This window comes from Amia ocellicauda, chromosome 7 (genome assembly GCF_036373705.1).
Source record: "Amia ocellicauda isolate fAmiCal2 chromosome 7, fAmiCal2.hap1, whole genome shotgun sequence".
In the NCBI taxonomy this organism is placed as follows: Eukaryota; Metazoa; Chordata; class Actinopteri; order Amiiformes; family Amiidae; genus Amia; species Amia ocellicauda.
Genome location: NC_089856.1, coordinates 33,593,740 through 33,617,894, shown reverse-complemented (window position 1 = coordinate 33,617,894; position 24,155 = coordinate 33,593,740). Strand labels below are relative to the sequence as shown.

Here is a 24,155-nt window from a genome sequence, read left to right as displayed (position 1 = left end):
TACATTTCATGTTTTTATCTGTATTTTTATTGTTATTGAAAAGTCCATTATGGAAAACAAATGTTTTTAATTACATTTCATGTATTGATTTTGAGATTTCAAAGTGAGTTCCAAAGACAAAAACATAAATAATTTTGCAGGTCCTCCTTTGTTTCAGATAAAGATAATGTGGAAACTTAGTATAGGTTAAAATGTAGAACTTTAAGCTTTCATTTTATTAAAAAGAACAGAATATATATAATACATTCTTTCAGCATACATTGAACAAAACAAGTATTTCAGACATTGATATCAAGATTTCATGCCTTTGTTTCCTTCTGACTGTGGAATAACTCTGCACTGCATTGCAGAGAAGGAGGGGGTTGCAATACAGCCGGGGTATTTTGTTTCCTCATTGATGCAGTCCTGCACTGTTTTTAAGTGCTGTGGCATGAAAGGACTAGATCTGTAGTCTTGGGTGATGAGTCAGCGCAAATCTGTCACTGTCCTGCTTTCACTGTCCATCTGCGGTGCAAGACTTGTACCCATATTGTGAAGTGTGAAGTGCTCTAAGAGATTGCATTAGTAAATCCTGGATGGCTGCTCAAGAGGACCTGGGCTCCAATAACAAGTGAAATTATGCCAGCCATGTTAGACCTTCTATGAGCCACCCCTGTTAGCCAGTCCCTTTCATAATTTATGGTGGACTATTTTAGTGCGCTTCACCTAGGTGTAGGTCATAAAGTCGGTAATGTGAAAAGATTGATTTTATGGGCTCATAAGAAAGCATTTCTTTAAAGTCAGAAGACCTTGAAATTCATCCTAGTCCCACTACAGTAGGAATCGGCAAACTTTTACAGCCAAATTAATATAAAAGAGGAACCAAATAGCATGCAGATAGAATGTGTCTTTTAAATGAAAAGTCTACCCAACGGAATGCCGAAAAAGTGTGACTGAATTTAACGGGATCTGGCTTGCCTAATTTTCTAATCAGTATTGATATTTTTGTTTCACAATATACTTTCTCTGTATACTGTTTCTGTAACATTGTAAAGTAAGAAAGTACTCCTATGAACAGTATGAGTGAAATCGGAATATTAAAAACTTAATCATTTACAGATTTTTTTTTTTAAAGCAATTCTTCTCTGTCTCTTAAAGAATGGAATGGAAATACAGTGGGGGAAAAAAGTATTTGATCCCCTGCTGATTTTGTACGTTTGCCCACTGACAAAGAAATGATCAGTCTATAATTTTAATGGTAGGTGTATTTTAACAGTGAGAGACAGAATAACAACAAAAAAATACAGAAAAACGCATTTCAAAACAGTTATAAATTGATTTGCATGTTAATGAAGGAAATAAGTATTTGATCCTCTATCAATCAGCAAGATTTCTGGCTCCCAGGTGTCTTTTATACAGGTAACGAGCTGAGATTAGGAGCACTCTCTTAAAGGGAGTCCACAGAAGCAATCAATCAATCAGATTCCAAACTCTCCACCATGGCCAAGACCAAAGAGCTGTCCAAGGATGTCAGGGACAAGATTGTAGACCTACACAAGGCTGGAATGGGCTACAAGACCATCGCCAAGCAGCTTGGTGAGAAGGTGACAACAGTTGGTGCGATTATTCGCAAATGGAAGAAACACAAAATAACTGTCAGTCTCCCTCGGTCTGGGGCTCCATGCAAGATCTCACCTTGTGGAGTTTCAATGATCATGAGAACGGTGAGGAATCAGCCAAGAACTACACGGGAGAATCTTGTTAATGATCTCAAGGCAGCTGGGACCATAGTAACCAAGAAAACAATTGGTAGCACACTACGCTGTGAAGGACTGAAATCCTGCAGCGCCCGCAAGGTCCCCCTGCCAAAGAAAGCACATGTACAGACCCGTCTGAAGTTTGCCAGTGAACATCTGAATGATTCAGAGGAGAACTGGGTGAAAGTGTTGTGTTCAGATGAGATCAAAATCAAGCTCTTTGGCATCAACTCAACTCACCGTGTTTGGAGGAGGAGGAATGACCCCAAGAACACCATCCCCACCGTCAAACATGGAGGTGGAAACATTATGCTTTGGGGGTGTTTTTCTGCTAAGGGGACAGGACAACTGCACCGCATCAAAGGGACGATGGACCGATGTACCGTCAAATCTTGGGCGAGAACCTCCTTCCCTCAGACAGGGCATTGATAATGGGTCGTGGATGGGTATTCCAGCATGACAATGACCCAAAACACACAGCCAAGGCAACAAAGGAGTGGCTCAAGAAGAAGCACATTAAGGTCCTGGAGTGGCCTAGCCAGTCTCCAGACCTTAATCCCATAGAAAATCTGTGGAGGGATCTGAAGGTTCGAGTTGCCATACGTCAGCCTCGAAACCTTAATGACTTGGAGAGGATCTGCAAAGAGGAGTGGGACAAAATCCCTCCTGAGATGTGTGCAAACCTGGTGGCCAACTACAAGAAACGTCTGACCTCTGTGATTGCCAACAAGGGTTTTGCCACCAAGTACTAAGTCGAAGGGGTCAAATACTTATTTCCCTCATTAACATGCAAATAAATGTATAACTTTTTTTTAAATGCGTTTTTTTCTGGATTTTTTTGTTGTTATTCTGTCTCTCACTGTTAAAATACACCTACCATTAAAATTATAGACTGAATGACTGTATGTAGGAGGCAGGAGATTTTCTAAACTGCTGAGTAAAGCTGAAGAGGAAAACTCTCTGCCAACGTGAGATCTAATCTCTTGGTGTGCATTGATGAATTAAGCACACACTTGCAGTAAGCTGAAGTATATGAGCAAGTGAATAACAATACCATGCCACGCTCAAAATTGCTTAAATCACCTTTCTTTCCCATTCAGACATTCAGTTTGGAGTTCAGGAGATTGTCTTGACCAGGACCACACCCCTAAATGCATTGAAGCAACTGCCATGTGATTGGTTGGTTAGATAATTGCATTAATGAGAAATTGAACAGGTGTTCCTAATAATCCTTTAGGTGAGTGTACATCTCAGTTGCCCAATTGTAAGTGAAGTCTTAATGGCATATTTAGGACAGAAGATTTGCATTCTAATACTCGCATAGTCTTCCTTGCCAGATATTACATAATCGTGTGTACACTGTGCATTCTAAATGGTAGTAAGATGAACAAAGTTTCCTCGCCTATACAGGAGGACAAGATCAAGGCAAATAGCCAGTAGTGATGTATGTTACTAATCAACAGGTTTATTGAAAGAGATCAGACTGAGAAAACCTCAGCACCAAACAAGGCCGATCTTTCTGCTCAAACGATCCTGTTCATGTAAACATTGGAAACTCACTGAATATCTATCCTAGAGATGTTAGGTATTCTTGCCCATTGAAAAGTTTTTCAATTGTTCTGAACCTTTTCCCCTAGAAAAATATCAAAGAGTGGAATATGTTTTTCAGGTTATAGAGAACAATAGAGAATGTCCTGAAAAATGTCTAGTTTCTAGAGGGACTGTCACCTGCCTGTATTCTGTCCACTATGTGAAAGATAATAACATCTCTGAGACATGATTGATGTCGTTGTTATTTGCCTTGTGCAATATGTTATTCTTCCATCTGTCTGCTTTGAGAACATGACAGGGTAAATCAATAGTCCCACATTTGTAGTGCTGTATAAGGAATTGACAGTTTGTTACCGTAAAGTGGAATAAAAAATTGCAGTTATTTGTTGCTTCTTTCAGAATAGTTCAGCTATGATTTAATGAGAAAGTACAGTGTGACAGTAGTTGCATAGGTTTATGTAAACAAGTGTATATGGTGGGTGACCATTTTACTTCTGGAAATTGTAGATCTTTCTGGAATGAGTTTCTACTTTTGATCTCTGAATCTTTTAGTTCTTCACAACATTGCAAATTGCAAAAGATTGAACTAGTTCAGAATGCTCCATTGTTTCCCATTTTTCCGTTGTGATAAGGTTAGTTGAAATTCACCTGGATAGGTTACTTATGCGATACAATAATGGTTTATTGCTCACCAAATTTGAAAAAAAACAACAACAACTGTGTTTCGCAACTGGGAAAATGTTCATATTACTTTATAAAATCATTACTTTATTCCAGTATTTTCAATGTGAACATGATCAATCTAAAATAAACAAATGAAAACCCAGCTGTAGATTCGTGCGATTAGATACATAATCATAGATGAGAACACATTGCTCCTTGCTCATCCTGTATTTGCATAACAATGAGAAATAGCAGACCGAGAGCTTTGAAAATTGCCCTTCAAAGTCGCTGGGCAGAGCACTCCACACAGGTATGACAAAAGCCAGCCTCATTATTGCTCCTCCATGTAAACAGATCTGAAACAGATGGTTATCAGAAATGTAATTTTAGAAACCGTTTTTATGAGTTGTATTGCTTATGAAAGGACGGAGTCATATATTATTAAGGTTGCTCATCATCGGGCCATTCTAATATTTGCAGGTGGCACAACATGGCTCTTATCAGTCTGGGCTCAGTGGCTCATTGCAAGATTTTCAACCATCTGTTGTGCTGAGGCTGTTGCATGGAGAGAAAAAAGCAATGACCTGCAGCTGCTTGAATTAGGAAAGATACAGTATTTGTTCTTGACTATACTCACCTGTTTCTGTTTAGACTTGTATTGAGGACATTGAGAGAAATAACGTATTTAGTCTTCCTTAACAGTAGATCTGGTTATATAAACATTGTTGGCTTGTCTTGAGAGTCATTATGCTCCCCAGCTGCTAAACCTTTATTGATTATAATCCATTCAAGATGGTTTTGTTTTTCTTGCCTTTCTTTCCTAACTTGTAAACACATAGTGTGGTAGAGCACTATTGCAGATACGGTTAGAAGAATACCTACCTAACTACTTAAAAAAAAAAAAAAATGGTCTTGTTAGCTCAGTACAAAAAACAATCAAAACAAAAAGTGCAGCGATCAATGTGTTCCAATAACATATTTTGGCATTTCATCAAAATACTGACAGTTATTGAACATGTTCTAAACTACAATTGCAAATGTATAAGCCTACGTTAAACTGCTTTGTTTGGGTGCAAATGACAGTTGCATGAATATCCCGTTTCATGCATTTGTGAAGGCAGTTGTTCAAGAGGAGATGGGAATGTAATACATCCTAAAATGTTTATCTTTAATACGATATAGGCCTCAAACACAAAGCTTTCCCTTTCTGTGTTTCAATTTTGAGTCAGTTCATCTATCTGTTGGCTCTGAATCTATTGTCACTTCAAGTGAGTAAATGATGTGTTTGAGACCAAGAGTGCCAGATGAATATTGCAGTACTGATTTATATTACAAAATCCATCTGTCTTTAGCTCAGCTTTAGCTTTAGTGGATGTCTGTAGATCTGTCTGTCTGCCATGCCTTGGGCTTAGGCTGTATGAATGGTGGCAGGTGCAGAATCTCATTATAATTTTAAAGAGGTGAGAAGGGCAATCGTATGTGATGGTGACAGTTCTGATCTTTATTGTTGATTGGGTCTCTGTGTGAGATGGAACTATGTCATGGGCAGATTAAGGGAAAAAAATCCTTGCTTCTCTTTAGCGGTGACACTTGTTTCTGTTTTGAGTATCACTGGCAGATACATTTCTAAATACATAATCAGTTGCAATATAAGGGCATATCATTGTTTTTAAAACTTGTTTTGAGTGAATGTATTAACATTAGGCTCCAGCTAATACAGGTTATGGATGTGTTGTGTCCTAATGGTTTTAGGAAGTACAATAAGAGTATTAGGATTCTCAGCATGAACTTTGTATTGGGCTGTTAAGAACAGTGATGAGGGAATTGTACAGTTTACATGGAATTCTTGCAGATGGTGTTGTTGTTCTGAAAGGTCTTTGATTGCACTTCAGATGCCAATATGATCATTGTTTCCCATGGTGCAGCATTATCAGATTACTGTTTCAAGGCAAGGTGAATGGAGTAATGCATTTGCTCTCACTGATAATATGGACTTCTCAAAAGTTACTTTTGAAAATCCCACTAACCTGTAAACCTGATCTCTTTTGAAATAAGTGTATAGGATCTATCCTGCATGACCACTGAACAAGAGCTAATTCTCCGACTGATATATTTTTTTAATGTATACTAAAAACAACAGGCTATTTCCATGGCCATCTCTGTTGAATGCTCCAACTGGCAAATGTAAAGTACAATATTCAAGGGCTAGGAGTCACTTTTTAATGCTGTTTTGATTAACCTCTAACATGAGGTTCATAAACTGCTTCATATTTCTAACTTCTTTAAAGCCAAGTGAGAAGTGAGCTTTACAGGCTGCTGAGAAGTTATGGAATTTTTCAGAGTGAGAGTTCTATGAGCTCAGTCACTAATTCAAGAAAGAAAAATGTGTATAAGTTTGAAATACAATCATATCCTATACATTACAGCCGTTTTCTAGCAAATGTGTGTAATTTTCTTTGCTGGATAGCACTGGAGCCTGGAAGGAAACCTCAGGTTTCCTGTGAGAATGCCTTGAATAGGGATGTGTTACTGTTCAGCCCACTCTCTGCCAAGTGCAGTGACTGAAAAGGCTCTTTCTTGCACAGTCTGTTTTGATTACCGTTTTATATAAGAATGTTAGAAGTTTTACTTTTTTTTTAACTTTTTTTTTCCAACTAAACATAAGGCCTTTTTCTTTGCTGTCTATGTGTTCCAGTTATTCTAACCTGCTCCCTGCCAAGTACCAGTTAAGTGTTCATGTTTGTGCAAACGGAGTATTCCTCTGGGCTCTTAAAAACCAAGGCGCAAGAGGGTATTCTTTCCTTTCAGAGGTCCACCTTTACCCTACATCTTGTCCATTACTGCACGCCTATTAGATAACAAGTTCTGCAGCACAGTCATTCATTCTTTTCTAGTCATTGTTCTGTGTCATGAAAAAAGGGAAAGGTTCAAAAACCTGTTAATGAGACATCAACCACTGTGTGACTTACTCTGTCCAGTTACCCATGGTGTTTCAAGATATGCTGTGACTGTATTTGCAGATGTTTGAATGGTATCAATATTTCTTGTTACATATGAGAGCTGATGGCCTCACCAGGTTTTGCAATATGGCAAAGGAGTAGCCCAATACTAATGTATCTCTCTTTTTCTCTTTTCAGCTGAGCCTCTTCCCCTAATGGACCTGTGCCGAAGATCAATTCGACTAGCCCTGGGCAGAGATCGACTGCATGAAATAGAAACACTACCCCTGCCTCAGTCTTTGAAAAACTATTTACAATACCAGTAAATGAGGAACACTTCTGGACTCGGCTGGGCATAATCAATGCAAACGGCGGAAGCGATTGTTTACATTGAGAGATCTGCGTCTCTGTGGTGGACACTTGAGTTTTATTTAATATATTGTTCTTAATCCATATGGGCAGAGCTCTGCAGAACCGTATAGGACCTATCGTGCAGGAGACAGTCTTTACAAAGTCACCCTCAGAACTTGTTTATGTGTTCAAAAAAGACACTGACCTTTGGATGCTTATATTCTCATATATCAGGCCTTATGTCAGCCTACAAAGCCAGAGGAAAATGCCGAAAGCTAAGTATCCCTAGTTAGTAAACAAGAAGGGTCTATGCAATGACAAGATCCCGGATAGCATAAAGTGTTAGCTAGGTGCAAAATAATATATTATGGTATTTTCTTTTTTAATTTAAGTTTAAGTCTGGCTTAAAATAACTATGGAAATCCCAAATAACATAAATAATCCAAAAAACAAAGGGTTCCTGGAAAGTTCTGCATGACCATACATCATTGAGCTCTTCCCAGCAATGATATTTTTTAGATTAATCACCTTTTCAAAGCTTAAGTCACTTTTTTTATTATTTGATCAAAAGTTTACTTTGTACCTTTAAACTCTCTTTTTAATGTCTGTGTGATTTATTATAATGTTTATTTATCTCTCAGAGGTTTTCTTTTTATTTAAGCTGTTCTCCAGGTGAACTCCTGGAATGGAGATGAAAACGTAATCTCAGATTTTTTTTTTCTTTCTCTTTTTTTTATTTTTAACGATGCTGCTTTTTTCATTTTTTTTTCCTCTTCTCATGTTTAAAGTCATCTGCCTGATCAGTTATCTAGTTTGTAACTGGAAATTGTTGAAATGGCAGGGAGTCGAATGTATGGACAATGCTGCCCTTAGCATATTTTAATGTGAATAAAACACGTGAATGAAGGAGATAGTTCTAAAAATACTGTTATTTTGCACCACAGTGACACCCAAATATATTACACTGGATGGAGTTTGCATCATCATGCTACACTGAGCCATACTGGAGTCACTTTACACTGAGTTAATGATGCACTTAAGCTCTCTTCAATCTCTTTATGAAGACAAAAATTAATGCCTCCACTTATCACTGAAGATCGTGTTGAATTATATATACAATATACTGTATTCACATTTCCAAATCCATTGTACTTATGCGAAAAGCTTTGATGTCATTTGAATTGTTCAGAGGAATGGTGCAAAGCTGTCAATTAACCCAAATAGTTACTCAGAAGAGTTAAGAGTATATCAAAACAAAGTGCCTAACTCACTCTAATACAATGCAATCTAACATTTTGACAAAACCAGACAAAAAGGAACCTGGAAAACCTTTAAAAAAGTGTTCTTCTGCATCATTGCTAAAGCGCATGTATGTTTTTTTGTCTCTCAGATGATTATATGATGCAGATAAACCAAGTCCAGGCTTGGGGAGAAATAAATTAGGTGCCTGACTTCTTATTAATCATAGTGCACCTTGACACAATTTCATCACAGAAACCAAGGAAAACGGTTTCATCCCTAGTGCTTCTTTTCTTGCCAGAAGGAAATCTGCTGCACTGCAGTGTGTAGGTATCTGCAAGCAAGCTGATGTATTTATTTATTTATTAAAGGGTTTAAATACAGAATACTGGACAAATTGCAAAACAAAGTTAAAAGATTTCCTATAGTGAATATAAAACAAACATGGTTTCTTTAATCCATGACACTGAAGAGTTATTCCAAATGGGAAGGTTTTGAGTTTTACAGGATTAACAAAGCGCTCTGTTCATTTTCTGGTGAAAAAAAAAAACTGTGATGGAGACATTGGTATACAACGATACATTTTGGATAAATGATCTTTGCATCCCATTCAGGGGCTTAGATGGTTTCTTGATTTCTGAATTCATGGCTTTCGTATTTCCATCCTCATTTTCATGCAGACAGCATTTAATTGCTGCATACATTTATTTTATTTTATTCATATGGGGACGGGGCTATTTGTGCTTCTCCTTGTCTGTCAATCATCGGTCATCTTGCCCTCAAGTTCCTAAGCAGTTCTGAAAATGTCAAAAATTCAATAATCGGAAAAGTACCGTTATTAATACAAAATTTAATTTAAAGCATTTCCATGATATTCATTTGCATTTATTTAAGAGGGAAATCCTCAAAGAAGCAATTATCTGAGATTTTATGCACCCGGTTTTGACTTATTAAGCACAAACTAGTTCATAGTCTCCTAAGTGTATAGTAATTTAAAGAAACTGGCGTGCCTTAAATGTGAAATTGGAATTCTATTTATTACTTAAGGTCTCATTGGAATATGTGGAATTTCTTAGAAGTCATAGATCAGTTTCCAATTGTGTGCACATCCTTGTATGTTGTGTTACAGGACAATGACTTGGGATCTCATGTCTTGAGTTATGTTTTCATCATTAATTCAGAACAATATTAAGTGTGTACACAATACAGAATAACACATGCCAGGCCCTAACAGTTCATAATCATTGGACTAAATGCAGATTGTATGATGGTGTTTGTTCTCTTAGGTGAATATAATGCCCTGGTAATATAATACCTTCCAGTACTTTACATATGTAGGAGACATGTCTCCTTACATGCAACTTATGCAAGATACTTATTATCTTTAATTCATTTTAAAGTACAGTGCCTCTTTTCAGTGGTATTAAGTGTAACCTACAGAAGCCTACTAATACATTTTATTGAACTGCTGGCTTTGAGTGTCAGCTTGATTCCTCCTTCCTCATTCGTAAATGCACACAATTTACATGGGCCATTTTAATGTTTTGTGGTAATTAAATTCGTTATTTTGATTTCACTCCATCTGGTGTTATGTTTTTGGGCCTATTTATGCATTACTTGTGGTGTATTCTTCTAAACATTTTCTTTCTAATTTAATCTAATCTAAAACTACACATTTGAAGTACCTGGCTGGCAGTTGAATTTCTCTTCTGAAATTGATCTCGCATTGTATCTCCATAATAGACCTATATTGGACATGGACCGTAGTCAGTACCTCTTCTATAGTTATGGCCTTATCTGCTGTGTTACCTAATGCCTTTGTCGAAATCATGCATCAGATAAATGTTATTTTTTCCCCATTAAGGAAGCAAACATTAAAGACCCATAGAGAGCAAAACAACCTTTATTTTTGCCATCGAAACAGATGGAGCAGAAGCTTGAACTATGATTCTCCCATTAGCAAAGGGAATACATTTAACAAAACGATTGCCTTTGAATTTAATTTCCCTGACACAGAAGGAAAATACGAACTTGGCAGCTTTGATGTTTCTTATTTTTGAATGTCAGCTAATGCAGTGATGCTGTTCTGTTAACTCGAAGATGGCTGATTAGTGAGTAACACGCTGTCCTTCCCTGCTGAGATCAATAGCAAAGGCCAAGGTCTATGGCTAGCAAGTCATGCTAAGCTCTTGTTCTGGGGGTGAAGGATTAGTACAGTATCAATATCAGAGTGCTGTTCTTTCACAATTTATTTTATTTAAAAACTCTGGTTAAAAGGACAGTAAGGATTGTATGTTGATTTTAGGAGGAAAGTATGCTGGTAAGGTTATATAATAATTGTAATGAACTAATATATAAATATATTAATCTGCCCCAGACAGTATAAAGACTTAAACCAGTTTTCTTATAGATTGACATCGGCAATAGTGGAATGGTTACCGGAATATGGTAATAATAATAATATTTTCTTTCATTGGATGTGAATCCTTACCAACTTGCTATTTAGCTTTAGCCTTAAGGCTTTTATTACATTTCTTTTTCTACACGTTGTGAGATTTAGACCTATGTGTGAAGTAGAGATGCACTACTTAACTAAAATATGATGGTTTAAGATTCACTTGACTAAAGCAATGGAGTTACCCTCATAACAAGTCAAGTATTTAATTGTGTTGCATCATAAAACTTGCCTTCTTAGGTGCATGGATCTCAACTTCCCTCAAAACAGCAGGCATGTGTCCTGTTTAATGTGAACCTCTACAGCAGGTGGTGCATGAGCAAGAGGCTAGGGTTAAAGTAAAGTAAAACCTTTCTTTGGTTTAGGCGACACAATTGCTGATGTTAACATTAACCATTTTTCTCTCTCTGTACTTGGATACCCAGAGGGCGATTTATGTTATAAAGAAATTCAATTCTTATAAATATACCTGCTCCAGTGCAATTAAAAAATAATAATACAAAAAAATCACTTGTCACTTTATTAGTTTTTATGAAGCCTTGGTCTGTGCCAGTCTGACACTGCTGAGCACTTTGTTTTAGTGCAAACAGATGGCTCAGGAGATAGCAGCAGGAGGAAGAAATCATGCCAAGAAAATAACTGCTGTCCCCAATGAATCAAAGTTTCAGATAAATTCTCCGAAGTTCAAAATTGTAATTTGTAAGAGTGGGAAAGACAACCTATTCTTGTATTATTATAAGCGTTCCAGAGGAATATATTTCCAAATATTCTAACTGTCTGCATGCAGGCACCTATTGTGTTGCGCTTTTATTAATTCCTACAAGTTGTCTTTTTTTTATTTCCCCTCAGTTTTTTGCATTATACTTATTTTCAGCATTTCTCGAAATCGGTGTTGTCTTTGTCATAAGGAAATACATTGTTTACTTGTCACCCCACATCATTTTATTTACATGGTTTCTGTGGCAACCTGCCTAGATTCAACCTGAGCTGGGATAATCCTTAATTGCATCGTGACCTTTTTTAAGTAGAATACAATTTAAGAAAATGTTGATTGCAGTTCCTGAAACTGGCACGCTTCCCTTGCCGAGAATCAAATTGTCTCTTTGTATAGAAGTACATCATGTGCCACATTTCACTTTCTCGTCAAACTTTGTCTTGATATTGCATTATTGCTGCTGCGGGTCAGACTGATGAATGCAAATTGTTTGCAGACTGACTTAATTAACTTGGACCTGTTTCAAAGTGGATTGGTGATTGTCTGGATGTGGTGTGGGAAGTACAGGGGATCATTATAATACAGTAGTGAAAGAAATACAGATATTATTGTTGCATGTAGATGTATTTCTTGCAGGAAGAATTTATTTTAGGACCATCTGAAGGGAAATTGAAAAGTTGCTTGAGGTACAGCAACAGGATGGATAAAAAGCACAGCTGGGCATGGTTTCAGGTAGTGCATTATTTTCTGTCTGGTCCTTCCAGAGTTTCATGAATGGTATGTGCCATAAATTGGTGAATAAACAAAATCCCTTCTCAAGGTGTCCTGCTTCATCCCTGTGTTACTTATGTTTTCTCTTTAAAGAGCTTCCGCAGCCTGTATTGATTTTTAGTTCCTACTGAAAAATTGATTTGTGAGACATTGTACAGTGAAAGCATCATTGAAATACCCTAAAAATAGCCCTGTCATGTTACACATTTTGCTTTTGTGATCTTCCCAGTTTGATCTTCCTATGAAGTGCACAGTATGTGATGTTATTGGTCTATAGTCAAAAGTCAAAATGCTAGCACATTTGAAAGTAATTTTGTGCTGAGCCGACTGCATTAAAAACCTGAGCCATTTGCTCTGAAGGCGGCTGCCAAGATGGAGAGATTCCAGCACACGTGTGGCTGTCTAATGCAGGAGACAAAAATAAATAAGCTCTCCTTTCACACAAGAAGGCAGACGGTGCTCTGTAATTTAGTGTGCTGCTGCAGATGAAGTCCACTGATAAAAGTACGATAAGTGGAAGAAAGATGTTGCGTTTAGCAAATTGAAATGTCTTTTTTTTTCTGTGAAGTGAATTAAGCTGATATAGTCTGCTTTTGTGATTACATGCTTCATATCGTGCTCAATTTGTTCTTTATGAGTGTCTTCTGTGGTTTCTTATACACCAATAACACTTACTTTTGCACAAGAAAGTGATCCACAAACAGATTAACCAAGACTCAGATACAAACCTGTAGAGGAGTACTGCCTATCTAAGTTACACCATTGTGCTTATTACCTATGTTGTACTGCACTTCCATGCAATCTGCATTGAGGGGTCTTGTCTTAAGCTATTTGGGATGGAATAGATTTGATATAATAGTTGCAATGCAAAGCAGAATGTAAAACAGGCACTCATATGCACGTTTCCCAGCAAGCAAATAAAAATAGAGAAACAAACATCTTGAGATAAATTTAACTTCAAGAATACATTAAATCCTGCTTACTTCAGAATCAATAGGTTGGAGATTTGCAGATTTGATTGCTTTGAATTAAGGTGGTTACAGAGATCAACACAAATTGAGTTTTTAATAATGCAAGTAACATGGGGAAAGTCTGATGTGCGGAATATAATTTAGATGTAATAAATTTGAGTATTTGAGTTGCGATTAATGTTTTTAATATTCAATACGGTGGCCAGTTGTTTGAAAATTATATTTTGAAAAATGCTGGAGATTTATAAATGTATTTATTTTGTATGTATGTATAGCCTATGCAGTGGTCCCAAAGTCAGACAGTTACGAACAATGATAGCAAGGCTTCAAAAACAGGGACATTTATGTCTTTCAGTCAAAAAAACAGTGTAGTCACTGCCAACATACTGACTAAATAATTTCAGACAAACAAAAAGTAAAACAAATATACAAAATCCTCAAAACAGGACCACTAATTTATATCTACCAACCTCCACCCCACTCTCTCCTACTGACCCCTTTGACCCAGCTCTTATACTGTTAAGCTTAGCCCCACCCCCTAGACCCAACCACTAGAGAATTGGGGTGAAAAAAGAAACATTAAAAACATACATCCCTGAACATATTTCAAAATACCAAACTTATAATAAAGGTGATGCATAATCATAAAATCAATCTAAACTATAAACAAAGTAAATAAACACTCTAAACAATAGCATAAAACCGCCTCCTATGTCAGCGATAAGGCGACCCATGTCTCTAAAATCCCTCCCCAAGATGGCCTCTGTAACCTTCCCCTACTTTTTCCAAGATGGCTGCTCCACAGCCCCACCCCAGGTAAGCCTTTGTTTGTTTGTTTGTTTGTTTGTTTGTTTGTTTGTTTGTAAGGTTTTTTCAAACATCTTAACAGAGGGATGGGCTTACTCCATCACAGCCTATATCTAGCTTTTCAATAAAATTAATGAGTGGTCTTATTTCACCTCTGTTGTCTTGGCAGTCTGCACGTATTTTAGCTATGGCAATGAAAAGAAAGGTAAATTTAATTTGCTACAATTATTGATTTTCGGTCAGACTGAGAACATTACATAATTTTACCGCAGTGGCTGGAGATCATACATGACCTGTAGTGGGTTTCTGGGCATCCAGTGAAAAAGTGTTGCAGAATTTAGTGCGTGTGTTTTGTTTTATTAAAAGCATGTAAATGACCAAGGAACTCCTTATCCTGTATGCAAAATGTCTACTTATTATTAGTATACATGCAAATTGCAGACTTTACATGCTTTGAGTAGATATGATGTGTTGAGATTATACTTTACCTTTTAAATATAATCTGAACAGGCTGTATGGCATTTAATACAATTATTAAACACAAAAGCATACATATTATGGAGCAAGGCTCACAACAGTGACATAAGAAATATGAAATTCTCCCATGTAAATATGATGCTGAAGGTTTGTGCATTTCCTGGCCTGAGATAGGGAGTATTGTTATTAATCTTGCATGCGTACAGTTGAAAACTTACTCAAAGTAGTGGAAATCTTTATTTTGAAATGATATGTCCATCTGGTAAGGGAAGTGAATGTTTGCACTTTGATAAGACCAATACATGTCATGGTAATCAATATCTTTGCCCTTTGGTTGTGATGCAAATGGCACGGATCTTTTACTTGTGTGGTACAGTAAGTCATCAACAATAACTGAGATTAAGGTATGATTAAGTTTGCTTTTGGAGCAATGAGAATTGGTAAAGTTTTGAAACATGTCTGCAGTGCTGTATTAGGCAATAGAACAGTTAATTTGCTCCAGAGGATACATGACAAACCTATAGATCGGTAATTACAGCACACTGTATTGCAACATGTTGTGCACGCGTTCCTCCTCGGTTCCTCCACCAGCCTTCAAATATTTATATCATTTAAAATTTAAGCTGCTGTGTAAGATATGAATAAGATAACAACAATGAGGTTAATTCGATTTTCAGCCCTGAGGATCTCAAATTAGTGTGTACCTGACATAAGCCCTTTCAATATAACTAGATGTTGGAATGTTCTCTATCTTCCCTCCACCCCCAGCTCTCGCGAATTTGAGTTTCCTGCTGTGGATGTTGCCCTGAGGAAAACAGTGGGTGTCTTGAGTTACTGGTATGCTCATAGATTAGTAATTAGACATCACCATTGACCTTGCAGGTTTCCTCAAGTCTCTGTTGACCTCCTTTATCTGACAGACCTCAGCATTCGTCATGGCACAGAGAGGTATTTTTAGATTTCTTCTCAGTTTTTCAAGAAGGGTCCTGCAAAATGCAGCCATTTTCCATAGCACCTGCTGACTATATAATCAAAATAAGGACATTACATATATCTAATGTTTAATATCAACAACAACAAAATATTTAATTGACAGTTTCAATTGATGTGTCATATCTTGTCATAACATGGACTATTTGAATCTCCGTAGACCACACAAACCACTTAACTGAACAGGAATTTATCTGCACATCAAAATCACCGTTAACAATAACCTCTTCTTCTAATGGTTCAGCTAACGCAGAGATATCAATTAATTTGTCTATCAGCTAAGTAATCTCCTCAGTCTTTATTCTGAATCGTTGATACTGGCAATTATTTGAAACTGTGCATCACTGGATTACACACAGTTGAATTAACCCTACCAGTAGTCAGAACCCTAACACTAGCAAACACCCTAATTTGTAGCTACGCTCAATCGGTGATTACACCAGTCTTTGTTTACTCCATAGAAACGCAACACTCTTCACTATTGGATGTTATGTTTACTGGAGAATCTGATTCTAACACTAGAGCATCCCAAAATGTTGCTGTAAATGTTATCCCTGTTAGCTAAATTGGTCAAAATGTCACCCTACAATTAACTTTAATGTAACTGTTAGACCATTCTTACCTTGATCCACTTTTAAACCCAAATGAAAGGAAATCATCGTTAAGCCTAACACACTACAGCATTCAATTAACTGTGGTCTCCAATGAAGGAGTCTCCTGTCTTGTTATTAATAATCTGTGTATTCTTGCTTCAAAAGAAAAAGGGGAAAAAGGGTTCTAATCTATTCAATTGCCCATCTGTCTCTGTCATAGTCAGTAGGGAAACTCTGTGCCAAATGCTACGTGACCTGTTTCTGGAAGTTTGCAGGGTTAATTCCTGGTCAAATCGTTGATCTTGGTGGGTAATTTGATCTTTGGGGTAATGAGAGAGAGAAAGAGAAACATGGTGAATCATATCTCAATCAGAAACAAACATTTTATTAGATTAGTAAAACTTTAACTGTGTCTGGATCTGTTATTATCCCCCACGCCTCTCTTTATTTTGGTGTTTTCTTGAGATAATGCCAGTAATAACTGAACGAGTCCTGCCTCTGTTCTTTTTACATTCTTGGCCATTCCAAAACCTCACAGTGCAGCATGAGTTATTGCTGATCTGTGATGACTAATGTCTTCTTATTTAACTGAAGGGCAATTAAACTTTTTTCCAGGAAACATTTCCCATCTGAAACAAATAAGAGTTCGCCTTGCTTAAAGCTAAAAACAAAACAAACGACAAAAAAGGTTGTATTTTTGCACGGAAAAGAAAAGGGAATGACAATATGTAGGGGTGATTATATAACCTCCTCTTTATGGAGTTTCACAATTGCTTACCTTTCTGTAAATGCTATGTGAGGGTTACTGTAGTGTACAATAGTCAGATTTAGAGGTCTTCTCTTCAAATATGAATAACATGAAATTAAATCTCTTTACACCTATTTACGGTGATTGAAACGACTGTATTACATGGTATCCAGAAAAGCACTGAGACATTGAAAAGACGTAACACTTCAATATATCACTGGTGTTCAAAACATATGGCATCTTCATGCATAGGATAAGGTTTATAGGAATACTTTTGGATGAAGATCCAGTTGAGTGCCCTCGTCTGCATACAGTGATGGAGAGTTGAAATTCAGTTGCTGCTGATTCATTAGATCGTGGAATCCATTTGCTAGAAGAAACCAGACCATACTGATTTATCACCTTTTCTGTGTAACATCTAATGATCTTGTATTCCTGATGGCAATAAATCAGTCTGATTTTAGTGCAATACACTTTTCCATAATCTTTTCTATCCGGTCTAATGGATTGCACTGATGGAATTGCTGTAGGGTTTAAAAGAAGGACTGTTTTTATTTATAATTTGAGAAAAGCAGTTTTGTACAATAAAACCATTTTTTATCATAGTGATGGTTAACTATCCTGTCCATATGAAATAATGTAACTTCTCACATATACGCATTGCCTTGTTGGTAAGGTAATTGTTTCCTCATTAGGTCAATTTCTGGGAGCTTGCACAGCACAGGGGCAGAATACTTATGCAAGCACCATATTTCAGTTTTTTTTTTCTTAGAATATTTCCCAACATAAAACCAATGTCACCTTACATTAATTGATTTTGAGTTTCAGTGTATTGAACCATTTGTAATTCGGTAATATGAGAGAATTGGTCAGGGGCCTGAATACTTTTGCAAGGCACTGTATATAATGTATACATTTTTGGCAATAGTGTCTTATTTTTACGAAAAATGCTTTTTATTTGTTTTGGGAGCAATGTGTTTAAATGTCCATGCTCAATCAATATACAACAACTGTGGATTGAATGTTCTTCTCAATTAATCTTGTGACCATGCCCCCCCCTTGCAAATGTTACTACTTAATTTATTGCTTGTGAAGGGTGTCAAACTAATGTTATCGTTGCCAGACACTTAGAATGTCAACGCAGATGTCTCCATGGCAATTCTATGCTCAAATTGAATCTCAATACACTGCACATACAAATACATCGCTCTCAAATCTCTGTGATTTGTGTAGTAATAGCAGAAGCTTGCAAACTTGAAACATCTTCTCCATCTGCTGGATTCAGCCTGCAAGAACAGCTTTGCCAAAGTAAAATGTGTTTCAGTGTCTTGTGCATTGCCTTGAATCAGTATGTGTACACAAATGGCCTATACAAATCATTTGGAAGCTACACATACACGTTTTCATACGTCTGAATGTTTTTACTTAATGTTAGTTGTTTTCTGAAATTAAAAATCACAACAAATGAGTGAATACATATAGGTAATAATGTACTGCTTTGAGGTGCCAAATAACACATTATGTGTGATCTTTTAGGCATTAGAAACAAATGCGTGTCATTTTAAGAAGAAAAAAACTTTCACAATCAGTGTAGGAACTGTGAAATTGAATTCATTGTTTTTAAATGAGATCACATAGCCCCATGTTTGTGTTACAGATTAGGCAATTGATCTAATGATGATGCTGTACCTTATATCCCTGTTCTCTATCTAATTAACCTGAGTACAGTGACACATGTCGATGGCTGTGACAACTCTGGCAGTAAAATACCTCAGGTAAGTAATCCTCAATAATGAAAATCTGCACCTCGAAAGGACAACAAGGTCAAGTGTGCTGTAATTGCCAACATTAACAGGATTTCATGCTTCACACATTTCTCATGCTCTGCAAATATACGAATTCTCAAATGAGCTTAAAGTGCAAGTAGAAGCTTTGTAAGGCAGAGTGCTATTTAGACAGAATTCAGTAAGTAGAGTAAACTTGTGCTGCAGGATGGATATCACAAGCATTGTGTGCGTCACTATTTCTTTGCCATTAGAAATGCACAACATTAAGGAACACTTTCTGAAGTTGAAGAATTATGGAGCGGTGGCTGACATTTCCTGTTTCTTTCCATCTTTGTTTCTGTTTTGTAATGGATTCTGAGATTGTCCTCTCTTGCCAGCCCATAAATGTCAGCACTGTGCTTGGGTCTGGAGTCGTGGGTATAAGGTTGTTTTTATTATTATTTTGTTTAACTGAAATGCCAAAGTGATCCTAAAGTTAAGATCTTGCTAGTGATTTGCAGATTAAAGCCGTACCGATCCTCGTGTATTTTAGTGATTTAAACGTTCTCTCCTTATGCTGCCTTACTGAGAAAAAGATTGTATGCTAGAATTTCAATGTAATGTGTCTGGTTAATAAGACCCTGTTTTAATGTTTCTCAGAAGCATGGTGATATTGTGGATTTTTCTTTTCTTTTCCCAAAGTTAAACTGGTGCCACAATCGATTTTCTCAACCAAAACCTCCCTCTCCGACTGGCATCCATGTAGTAAAGTCGAAATGTTATTTGGGATGCCTGTCAGAAACCAAATTCATTTCTCACAGGCCTATTTCATTCTTGTCTTGGGACTGTGATGAATCTGCCAAAAGCTCTCTGTGAACTGTTAATTCTGCATACACTGTAAACTTGTGAATTGCTTGCTTCAGGGTCAGTGCTTTAAAACTAAAGCAAAGCAACATCTTTCAAGAGCTTCTAAGCTTCTATTTGGTTACATCTGCTTCATGGAATATAAAGAAACAAGCTGTAATCTATAGATGTAATATTTTCTCTTACAATCCTAAAACAAATTTAGTGAGATCAATGCAATTTAATTCAGGTGCCATAGATTGGACACATAGTGAGATGGTAATTTATCCATCTACATTATAATGCTAAAAGGAAAAAATCCTACTAACACCAGCACCTTTGACATTTAAACTGTTTAATATTTCATTATAATTCATAAGCCTTTTGATCTAGCTCCCTCTGAAAGAAAGGGACAAACTTGTGGATCACAAGCTCAGTCACCTTTCAAGGCCTTCATTACGCATGTCAGGCAGATGCTAATGCAGTGTTTAAAATGAACTGAATTGTGTGATTCATTACCAGTTTGGGGTGACATCACACAGAAGCACTCAATATTATCCTTAATATCCATCTTCTCTCAATATGTCACTGATTCTTGTTTTTTACTTTTCTTGTAATGACATGCCACATCTTGAGTTTGTTGTTCAAAATCAAGAACATGCTGGATTGTATTTGTATTGTTATTATTATTTTTATTTCTTGGCAGATGCCCATATATTTTTATGTACACTCACCTAAAGGATTATTAGGAGCACCTGTTCAATTTCTCATTAATGCAATTATCTAACCAACCAATCACATGGCAGTTGCTTCAATGCATTTAGGGGTGTGGTCCTGGTCAAGACAATCTCCTGAACTCCAAACTGAATGTCTGAATGGGAAAGAAAGGTGATTTAAGCAATTTTGAGCGTGGCATGGTTGTTGGTGCCAGACGGGCTGGTCTGAGTATTTCACAATCTGCTCAGTTACTGGGATTTTCACGCACAACCATTTCTAGGGTTTACAAAGAATGGTGTGAAAAGGGAAAAACATCCAGTATGCGGCAGTCCTGTGGGCGAAAATGCCTTGTTGATGCTAGAGGTCAGAGGAGAATGGGCCGACTGATTCAAGCTGATAGAAGAGCAACTTTGACTGAAATAACCACTCGTTACAACCGAGGTATGCAGCAAAGCATTTGTGAAGCCACAACACGTACAACCTTGAGGCGGATGGGCTACAACAGCAGAAGACCCCACCGGGTACCACTCATCTCCACTACAAATAGGAAAAAGAGGCTACAATTTGCACAAGCTCACCAAAATTGGACAGTTGAAGACTGGAAAAATGTTGCCTGGTCTGATGAGTCTCGATTTCTGTTGAGACATTCAGATGGTAGAGTCAGAATTTGGCGTAAACAGAATGAGAACATGGATCCATCATGCCTTGTTACCACTGTGCAGGCTGGTGGTCGTGGTGTAATGGTGTGGGGGATGTTTTCTTGGCACACTTTAGGCCCCTTAGTGCCATTTGGGCATCGTTTAAATGCCACGGCCTACCTGAGCATTGTTTCTGACCATGTCCATCCCTTTATAACCACCATGTACCCATCCTCTGATGGCTACTTCCAGCAGGATAATGCACCATGTCACAAAGGTCGAATCATTTCAAATTGGTTTCTTGAACATGACAATGAGTTCACTGTACTAAACTGGCCCCCACAGTCACCAGATCTCAACCCAATAGAGCATCTTTGGGATGTGGTGGAACGGGAGCTTTGTGCCCTGGATGTGCATCCCACAAATCTCCATCAACTGCAAGATGCTATCCTATCAATATGGGCCAACATTTCTAAAGAATGCTTTCAGCACCTTGTTGAATCAATGCCACGTAGAATTAAGGCAGTTCTGAAGGCGAAAGGGGGTCAAACACAGTATTAGTATGGTGTTCCTAATAATCCTTTAGGTGAGTGTATATTGATGCATATTGTTAGAGGCTCATGAAAATGTCAAATTAACTTATACTCTTATATAAACCTACAATTGCATTTTTAAATCAACTTGGTTTGTAAATAAAGGGATACATCTTTTAGAACATAAAGTTTACAAACAAGAGGAGGCCATTCGACCCATTGTGCTTGTTTGGTGTCCATTAATAAATAAGTGATCACATCCAGTCTATTTTTACAGTGAGGGAAAAAAGTATTTGATCCCCTGCTGATTTTGTACGTTTGCCCACTGACAAAGAAATGATCAGTCTATAATTTTAATGGTAGGTGTATTTTAACAGTGAGAGACAGAATAAAAACAAAAATCCAGAAAAACGCATTTCAAAAAAGTTATAAATTGATTTGCATGTTAATGAGGGAAATAAGTATTTGATCCCCTATCAATCAGCAAGATTTCTGGCTCCCAGGTGTCTTTTATACAGGTAACGAGCTGAGATTAGGGGCACTCTCTTAAAGGGAGTGCTCCTAATCTCAGCTCATTACCTGTACAAAAGACACCTGTCCACAGAAGTAATCAATCAATCAGATTCCAAACTCTCCACCATGGCCAAGACCAAAGAGCTGTCCAAGGATGTCAGGGACAAGATTGTAGACCTACACAAGGCTGGAATGGGCTACAAGACCATCGTCAAGCAGCTTGGTGAGAAGGTGACAACAGTTGGTGCGATTATTCGCAAATGGAAGAAACACAAAATAACTGTCAGTCTCCCTCGGTCTGGGGCTCCATGCAAGATCTCACCTCGTGGAGTTTCAATGATCATGAGAACAGTGAGGAATCAGCCCAGAACTACAGAGGAGGATCTTGTTAATGATCTCAAGGCAGCTGGGACCATAGTCACCAAGAAAACAATTGGTAACGCACTACGCCGTGAAGGACTGAAATCCTGCAGCGCCCGCAAGGTCCCCCTGCTCAGGAAAGCACATGTACAGGCCCGTCTGAAGTTTGCCAATGAACATCTGAATGATTCAGAGGAGAACTGGTTGAAAGTGTTGTGGTCAGATGAGACCAAAATCGAGCTCTTTGGCATCAACTCAACTCGCCGTGTTTGGAGGAGGAGGAATGACCCCAAGAACACCATCCCCACCGTCAAACATGGAGGTGGAAACATTATGCTTTGGGGGTGTTTTTCTGCTAAGGGGACAGGACAACTGCACCGCATCAAAGGGATGATGGACGGGGCCATGTACCGTCAAATCTTGGGTGAGAACCTCCTTCCCTCAGCCAGGGCATTGAAAATGGGTCGTGGATGGGTATTCCAGCATGACAATGACCCAAAACACACAGCCAAGGCAACAAAGGAGTGGCTCAAGAAGAAGCACATTAAGGTCCTGGAGTGGCCTAGCCAGTCTCCAGACCTTAATCCCATAGAAAATCTGTGGAGGGAGCTGAAGGTTCGAGTTGCCAAACGTCAGCCTCGAAACCTTAATGACTTGGAGAGGATCTGCAAAGAGGAGTGGGACAAAATCCCTCCTGAGATGTGTGCAAACCTGGTGGCCAACTACAAGAAACATCTGACCTCTGTGATTGCCAACAAGGGTTTTGCCACCAAGTACTAAGTCGAAGGGGTCAAATACTTATTTCCCTCATTAACATGCAAATCAATTTATAACTTTTTTGAAATGTGTTTTTCTGTTTTTTTTTTTGTTGTTATTCTGTCTCTCACTGTTAAAATACAGCTACCATTAAAATTATAGACTGATCATTTCTTTGTCAGTGGGCAAATGTACAAAATCAGCAGGGGATCAAATACTTTTTTCCCTCACTGTATATGTTCCCAAATTCTACACTTTTGACTATATACCCTAACATTGTTTGCCTTTTTGATTGCTTCCTCACTTTGTTTGGCTGGAGAAAGTGAGGAGTCTCCTAGGTCTTTCTCATGCATTACTTCATCTAGTTCTATTCCTCCCATAGTGTAATTATAGTGGACATTTTTGTTACCTGCATGTATTACCTTGCACTTATCCACATTGTATTTCATCTGCCAGGTGTCGGCCCACAACTGAATATTATCTAAGTCCCTTTGAATAACCTGTACTCCCAAGATTATATCTGCTGAGACACCTATTTGACAAGTTTGCTAACTATCCCACAGTCCAGATCATTAATATAGATTAGAAAAAGCAAAGGCCCTAGTACTGATCCCTGTGGAACTCCACTAACAACCTCACTCCAGTTAGAAGTGACTCCTCTAATCGACACCCTCTGTTTCCTATACATCAACCAGTTCATAATCCATCTACTTACATTACCCTGAATGTCTACAGCTTCCAATTTGAGGATCAGTCTGTGGTGTGGAACCTTATCAGAGGCTTTTTGAAAATCTAAGTATATCATATCATATGCTTTCACATGATCTGCAGCTGCAGTTGCATGTTCAAAAAATTCGGATAAATTAGTAAGACATGATCTGCCTTGTCTAAACCCATGTTGACTATCTCCAAGAATATGGTTTCCATTAAGATGCTCCTCTATTTTCTGTTTAATCATTTTTTCCAACATTTTACAGGTTTATGCAGGTGAGACTGATTGGTTTGTAATTTCCTGGCTCAGTT

At 37.7% G+C, this 24,155-nt stretch overlaps 1 protein-coding gene and 1 long non-coding RNA gene across 5 annotated transcripts in view; both read left to right on the top strand.

Annotated features, from left to right (window-relative positions):
- Window positions 1-8,146, top strand: part of LOC136753307 (SPRY domain-containing SOCS box protein 4) — a 95,164-nt gene extending 87,018 nt beyond the window's left edge. For all 4 annotated transcript variants that reach the window (XM_066709295.1, XM_066709294.1, XM_066709296.1 and 1 more), the window contains one exon: window positions 7,088-8,146. In XM_066709295.1, the coding sequence (XP_066565392.1) occupies window positions 7,088-7,215 (128 nt within the window). In that variant the 3' untranslated portion in view covers window positions 7,216-8,146. The remainder of the gene's footprint in view (window positions 1-7,087) is intronic.
- Window positions 8,147-14,136: 5,990 nt separating this feature from the next.
- Window positions 14,137-24,155, top strand: part of LOC136753306 (uncharacterized) — a 30,984-nt gene continuing 20,965 nt past the window's right edge. Inside the window, exon 1 of the long non-coding RNA XR_010817417.1 lies at window positions 14,137-14,207. This is a non-coding gene — a long non-coding RNA (uncharacterized LOC136753306). The remainder of the gene's footprint in view (window positions 14,208-24,155) is intronic.